Raw genomic sequence first — 7,432 nt, 5'->3', positions numbered from 1 at the left:
GCGATTTACGTCTACGTGCATGCAATCTACGTAAAGTGACGCTTTGTGTCTATCATATGAGCGTCTAAATTGAGCGCTCACCATTGCGCGTCGTCCCACGTTGTCCAGGGTCCACCAGTCATCCTGTCACTGCATCTGACACTGCAATGGTCCTCGCGTCCCGCGTCGCCTGTAATTCACTCCCGTCCGCGGTAATCTAACGGAGGTTTTACGAAAAATCCCGTCTCTTTTGGGAGATACACTCCAAGTTGCAAATTGCGTATGAAATATCGCGAACTGCATCTTCGAGAAAATGTCGGCCTTTCGGATAAACGACGAGAATGTGTGACGAATTCAGCAACGGTCCAATCGAATTGTAGTATATCGCTTTGATACACGCGCGACGCGAATCTCTTACGAAGAAAACGGAATCCGCGAGCGAATGGAACACACGAAGGCCAATCTCGCGAAATCTTTTGATGCGTGGACTAAGTAATCTGTGCAAAATTCTCACGTACGACACGGAATATCCCTAATATAACGTTTCGTGGGTGCAGCGTAGTAGGCTGCAATACAGCTCCGCAATATTTTTTGCGAAACAATTCCGCAATTCCGTTTTTGCGGATAACAACTCTGCAATACTTTTGCAAAGGCAATTCCGCAATATTTTTGCGGGTAACAGCTCCGCAATACTTTTGCGGATAACAACCGCAATACTTTTGCAAAGTTCGCTCGCGACTCTTCCGCAAATACGATCCCGAGAAATTCTCAAACCTATCAAATTAATAATTTTGAACGCGAGCGTGAATGAAAAATTAAAAACTATTTGTAACGATAGAGATAAATATTCTATTCAAAATTCACTCGAAATGTAACGAAATCAAAAGTATTGAAGTAAATTCAAAATTCACGCGCAAAAAATTTTACCGCGTGAGACGTTTGTCTTCGTTCCATGGAACTTGTCGCGCACCGCATAAGTGAACAAACAACTGCTCGCATGTCTAACTTGTGTACATCGCGTTTTTCGCAAGGGATCAACGCGAAGTTATCGCTAGCATTGTCTCTATTGTGTCGCGTTAGGAAACTTTAACTCTAAGTGAAAAATTGAAATCTGAAAATTTTCTGACGATCGTGAAATTAATTTTGCGGGTACTTTATTTCAAATCACGTTAGATCGCTTCGCGCAGGTGCCTCACGATATCGAATTTTACTTAATAACGAAGCATGAACTCTACTTTTTGAAATACAATCGCGATTCAAGTTTACGCGAGAGAAAATTGAAAAAATTAACAACTGACGGAAGACTTATGACGCGGATGATGTGATTGCGCATTTTTTGTGGCGCATTTGCGCGTTGACACAATCTCTTTGCGCGTTGGCGCACTGCTCGAGACATCTGGAAGATCGCATTCAACAAAATATAATAATTTTTCAAAATTTTGAATGTTCTGAGCGTATACTCAATACTTTAAGCTTCTACCAGATAGTGTTGGAGTTTGATTAATCAAAATTTCCTTCGACAAAAATCATCGACCAATCAATATTCTAAGTTAATCAATTAATAAATATATATATTGGGAGAAAAATGCTTGAAAATTTATTTGCCCAATTTATGTAAAATATGCATTATTACTAATATTATTATTTGAAAAAGCGATCTTCTAATTGTTTCGAGCAGTGTGATTTTTATTGGACGGCACGTACACATATTACAACTATAGCAAAGTAAATCGCATTGATTCGATAAGCATGCACTACTACGAAAGACATTTTGTCTTTCTATTATCAATGTTTCTTGTTTTGACTCACCAAACCGCCGATCAGGGTAGCCACATTCTGCTTTCATTTCTGAAACAGAAAAATGCCATTTCGCCGATTAGATTCGTGCATTGATTACAATTTAAGTGAAGAAGATTGATTTAAAAAAAAAACAATATTTTTTACGCTAGAAGAATTTTTCGGAATGCATTCACACTTGGAATATTCCACTATTCTTTTTCTCGACGTTGCAAATAAATCTTTTAATCAGAACAAATAAAAATTTTTCAAGTGGTGATGTTACTCAGAAAAAATTTTTTCCACGTGTAATAACGATTTAACGCAATCTTTGACTCGATTCAAATTATCTCGATTTCGACCAAGAGAATTATCAATCTTGTCGGATTTCTAATAACAAATACTAATTAATGTAGCTTACCTTCGAGCTAACCCCGCTCGGCCCGAGCCAGATCCTCCGGCGCAGCAGCCCCTAAGAGTTGGCTGGTCGTCTGCTTCGTCTCTGCAACAGAAAACAGATTTAATTTAGTATTACACATAACAATGGAGGCATTAAAGAACTCGATTTCAAACAAGAGAATTTTCAGTTTTGTCGGATTTATCGAAATTATGAATTCAAATGAGTGAAACTTACTTTCGCGCCAACTCTGCCAGGCCCAAGCCGAATCCTCCGGCGCGGCATCCCCCAGTCCTCGCATCCCCTAGAGTCGCGTAACTGCGTCTGCTCTATTGGATCTCTGTGACAGAAATTTAAATTAATTTAGTAATTTAATAATTTAGTATCAATTAGTTACACGCGACAGCAAAACGAGGAAAAGAAATTGTCGTAACGGCACGCTCGAGTTCCTTCCCAATGTGCAATAAAAAATAATTAAACGATAGCCGAATAAAGAAATAATAATACCCGATTAATTAATAGGTGATGATAATAATGTCTGATCGACAACCGTATAAATATCCGATAATATCAATTAATTACACACCACAGCAAGACGAGGTAAGGAAATAGTCGTAATGGCACGCTTGAGTTGCTTCCCAATATGTAATAAAAATAGTTAAATGACAATCGAATAAAGAAATAATAATACTTAAATAATAAATGGATGATAATAATATTTGATCGGCATTGAGGAACTCGGTCGCAACGTTTCTGTATCCAACAAATAAAAAAGTAAATTAAATGCGGTAATTACCCGTTACGGTAAAGCCCATAACACCTGCTCGCGTGATAAGTACGCGTCTCAATTCGTGTTAATTATTGCCTTAATTGTGGCGAAGTCAAAATGCGGTATTAAAAATCGGCGCGAAATAATTTAGAAAATAACGCGGCAACTTTCGCGATGTACTCGCCTCGGCGGCTGGTAGCGTTATGGCGTGACGCGCGTCTGGCTGCGCCGCTCCCCCCCAGCGCCGCCCCAGCGCCGCCCCAGCGCCGCTCAGTCAACGACCCGAGCGGCCGTTACGACGGTCGGTTTACTAGTTTTTGTGAAGTCTAGAGTTTTTGTTAGAGCCGTACCTAGATATTGTTATTACCCATTATTCGATCATTATTATTTCGTTATTATCCACTCACGAATATTATCACACTATTGTCGAGCAAATATTATCACTACCATTTACTACTCGAGTATATATTATTACTTCTTTATTTAGTTCTTATTTAATTTATTCGGTTATTATTTAATTATTGCTATTACGGATAGGAAAGCAACTCGAGCGTTACGACAATTTCTTAACCTCATCTTTAATTAGTTATTATCGCCGTTGCCCAGTTATTGTTATATATTTTTATAATAAAAGTATATAACAATAACTAGGTTTAATCCACCTAGCACAAAGCATTTGCAAAGCGCTTTTTGAGCGCTTTGCAGATGCTGCTGTGCTACTTGGGAAGCTTGTATATTTATTTATTGTTTTATATCCAGTTTCCAAATCTTTTTTCTTTGCAAAATTACGCAGAACGCAGCGCGAGAAAGACGAGACTGGTGAGAGATGATCTAGTTTTGCGATAATATCGCTCGCTTTGTGCCTACAACGCGCGGTCTACTCATCAATAGTGAGACAAGGATAGAGTGATTGGATATCTATCTTTTTCTAACTTACTATCATTGTACGGAAGTAACGGGCACGAACCAGGCGTATCATTACCATCGCGAAAATGCGCCTAATGAACGTAGTAAAGACGCACTTTGTTAGATGGCGTCTCAAAAATGCTCCTAGCTCTGGCCATTGAAATCAGGCTGGTGGCCGCTCTCATGCTTCTCTCTGTTTAAACCATAGACATAATATATCTAGACCATAGGACGGTATTCATAGTCGAATCTTATTTCAAGACAATCAATGGAGGATTCATACTGCATTCGATATCCAATAGGAGAACAACTTTCCAATGGAGAATTGAATTCTCTATTAGAAAGCTATTCTCCTATTGGATATTGGACATCGTACGTCGGACATCGGACGCATCGGACGTATGAATCCTGCATAAGGGTCTGCAGGAGTCATATTAGAGATATCTGGCGGAGAGCCACGAACTAGGCAAATGTAGAAAAGAAATCGTGGCCAAAATACAGAAAGAATGGCTTAATAATTGCAGTATTTGTAATCAGGATAAACGTCTGCAAGTCGGTACAAGACGATTTTTGGGAGAAAAGATTGAAATAAATATCGAATAAATTATTTGAATATTCGACGCAGGTGCAGTATTGAGCTCACATTTTAATATGTTATAAATTTATAAGGGGCCAACTGCAAAATCAGGCTCTGTACCGACCTCGATAATAATGCAAAGAGCAAATAAAAAATTATTTAGTCGCCAAATATAACGTTTGTGACTTTCTATCCGTACAGATACCAGGAAAGTGGAGCTGAACTGCACTTTAGTGCGGTCAGCTCGATCCAACTTCCCGTCATGCGTTCGCGCGAATTCCTCAACGCTCGGTCTAGATATATTATGTCTATGGTTTAAACGATGTGTCCTTTGGTATGAGGTGTTACTTACACTTTTTGCACTTTGTTGCTCTCGTTTCTTTCTTTGATAATAAAAGAAAAAAAGAACATCCAAATAATAGATACAATAGAACATATCTACACCTAATTATCGATCGTATCTTAAAATATAAGAAATGATATATTAATTTTTAATATTTTCACAACTATTTAAAATCCCTAACGAATTGTTATTAATAATATTTAACGCACTCATTTATCAGAAAGAAAAGAAGAAAAAAAGAAAGGAGAAGAGCGAAAGGCGAAAAGCCTCCGCTTGTTGAGTTGTACTATTGCAAAATACAATGTTTTTCTGATCAGTCGTTGAGTTATACTACAACCTTAATTTTTTACCAAAGATGTAGCGATTCGTAGCGACTCGTAACGGAGACTTTGGAACTACACCTTGCAATAATAGCCAATCCGCCGAGTCTAAAAATGCCAGCAAAACAAATACACTGAATTGCGATTACATGTGCAGCAGTGTGCAGTGCGTGGTGTCGGTGTCTCATAACCTGAGGAGAGAGAACGCCGAAAAATGGATATAATTAAGGAACAGATAAAACACAAATTACCGAAAAATGCTGTGATATTAACGAAATCAGAGGCTTTATTAACGCAAATGTCGCTCATTGCAAATTGGAAGCCACAAAGCGAGGTGTACGTAATCATCATGCATTTCCTACCGAAAATCGCCGCTATTTTTCTTCGTTCTGACAGCACGTTCCTTTGAATTGAATTATTTGTTATTTATATTCAGATCTAGTACAAGGAACCTTGAACATGTAAGCGTAACGACACACTCGTAAAACGATGAATCTTTACCCAGATGGTCACTGATACATGGACGCGGTGTTCTTGGTATAGCGGCATCACTATCGGCTTGGTACATCAACAGACGGTTTAGACGGATATTAAAACTACGCTCTATTGGCCAGATGCTTTCGATGATCACTCTTGTACCAGGTCCAGCCATTTTAACAACTCTCTTTCATACACAGGTATTATTTATTGTATACATATGTGTGTATATATATGTATAACAAAAGTTAATCAAGTTCAATCAAGGATAAAAATACTCAACAACAATGATCCAACAAGGAATAATGCCAAATAAATTACTTTTAGATTATCTATGACAAAATACTGTTATTAGAGATGACCTGTCCCTTATGCTTGGAATTCAGAGGTGCTTTAATACAATCATTCTTTGGACTAGTTGTACCAGTACTTACAACACCACTTATTAACTTTGCGGTGAATATAAATTTAATGTCATTGTGATATATATCAATTATATATAATCAATTATCACATCTAAGATATGTCATAATCATAATTATAATTTTTACATTTTATATATATATATATATATATATATATATATATATATATATATATAGGTTCAATTATATGAGGTAAATTACATATTGTACCATAAATCATCCTTGAATTTTTATGTTAAAATTTATATACACATGCTTACATATTTGACATACTTGCATATTTGACTTGTAGGTTGTTGGCAGTGGAGCTCACAATATGCCATATGCATATGAGTTTAAAAAAGTTCTTACAATTGTACGGCAGGTTTATAAACCCATGATTCCCAATATCGCATTACTTTGCATTCTTCAAGCACTCTTTGGTGGTTATATGACACACTTGCAAATCAAATCTTATCTTCGTGTGTTAAACATACATTATCTAGTTGAGCAAGAAAAAAAACCATCGAAAGTGTATATTGAAAAATAATTTCTATCTAATTTTATATATACATACTTTGTAGTTATTTACTATAAAATAAATAATGTTGATTTTAAATATTTATCATTCATGTACAAACTCCATTCTATTAATGAACCATTAAGTATCCCAGTACTTACCTGATAATACAAATTAATTGTTCCCCTCTATGAAATGGCATTACATTTTTTAATGAAATTATAAGGGTGCCGAAAAGATCGCAACGATTTGTAGAATATAAAATGTATTTTTATTTCATCATTGACATAGTATTATAAGACGTTTATAATTGTTCACCGATGTTCTTGTATTCACCAAGTCCTACGTAAAGTTACGTACATACTCGCTATTTCCCTTTCTCGAAATTAATCCAGTATCTAGGCACCGTATGATTTGTTACAGTAATAAACGCTTGCGAACTGTTCGAAAAGATCGCTGTTTTAAATATCGATCATATGTACATGTTTTCCGATTCGAGAGAATTTTCCGATAGTAATTGGTTTATTTTCACTTGAGACACGGGTTTCGACCTTACAATATCCAGTCAAACGTATATACTAACTAATTCTGTTGAATATAATATGAATGTTTATATAGGCTCAAGAGAGAGAATAAGATAGAGTAAATTCGATATTCCCGTTTACCAATCGAATGCGCATTTTATCACGGAAGCCCGCGAGTTTCTCACATGGGCTACCCACAACTAAGACGAAAATTACGTTCGGGGTCGAATCACGTTCGTCCCTTTATCACGTTAAACAAACTATTTGCACTTTTGTATTGTTTAATTTGATAACTCCTCAAATTTCTACCCAAAGCTCGTATTCTCGCAAAGAAGTGTAGAGCACTCTCGCTCTCTTTTAAATATATATATATATATGTATATACATACATATATATATATACATGTATATATATATATATATATATATATATATATATA

At 36.4% G+C, this 7,432-nt stretch overlaps 1 protein-coding gene across 1 annotated transcript; it reads left to right on the top strand.

The window, feature by feature from the left end:
• Positions 1 to 5,079: 5,079 nt before the first annotated feature.
• On the top strand, positions 5,080 to 6,567 carry LOC116849360. The gene is made up of 4 exons (XM_032826446.1): positions 5,080 to 5,403; positions 5,573 to 5,744; positions 5,872 to 6,000; positions 6,262 to 6,567. The coding sequence occupies exons 1-4, from the start codon at positions 5,282 to 5,284 to the stop codon at positions 6,496 to 6,498; spliced, it is 660 nt and encodes a 219-aa protein (XP_032682337.1). The 5' UTR covers positions 5,080 to 5,281; the 3' UTR covers positions 6,499 to 6,567.
• The last annotated feature ends 865 nt before the right edge of the window (positions 6,568 to 7,432 follow it).

This window comes from Odontomachus brunneus, unplaced genomic scaffold (assembly GCF_010583005.1).
Source record: "Odontomachus brunneus isolate Ranch 3 - 2012 unplaced genomic scaffold, Obru_v1 Obru_scaffold_113, whole genome shotgun sequence".
Classification (NCBI taxonomy): Eukaryota; Metazoa; Arthropoda; class Insecta; order Hymenoptera; family Formicidae; genus Odontomachus; species Odontomachus brunneus.
This window is presented reverse-complemented; position numbering and strand designations above follow the sequence as displayed.

What these genes read in the sequence shown, in the direction of transcription:
- LOC116849360 (XM_032826446.1), top strand. Translation starts at nt 5,282, where the DNA reads ATGGATATAATTAAGGAACAGATAAAACACAAATTACCGAAAAATGCT. An exon ending in CAACTCTCTTTCATACACAG is followed by an intron (nt 5,745 to 5,871) that starts GTATTATTTATT and finishes AATTACTTTTAG; the next exon opens with ATTATCTATGACAAAATACT. An exon ending in CACCACTTATTAACTTTGCG is followed by an intron (nt 6,001 to 6,261) that starts GTGAATATAAAT and finishes TTTGACTTGTAG; the next exon opens with GTTGTTGGCAGTGGAGCTCA.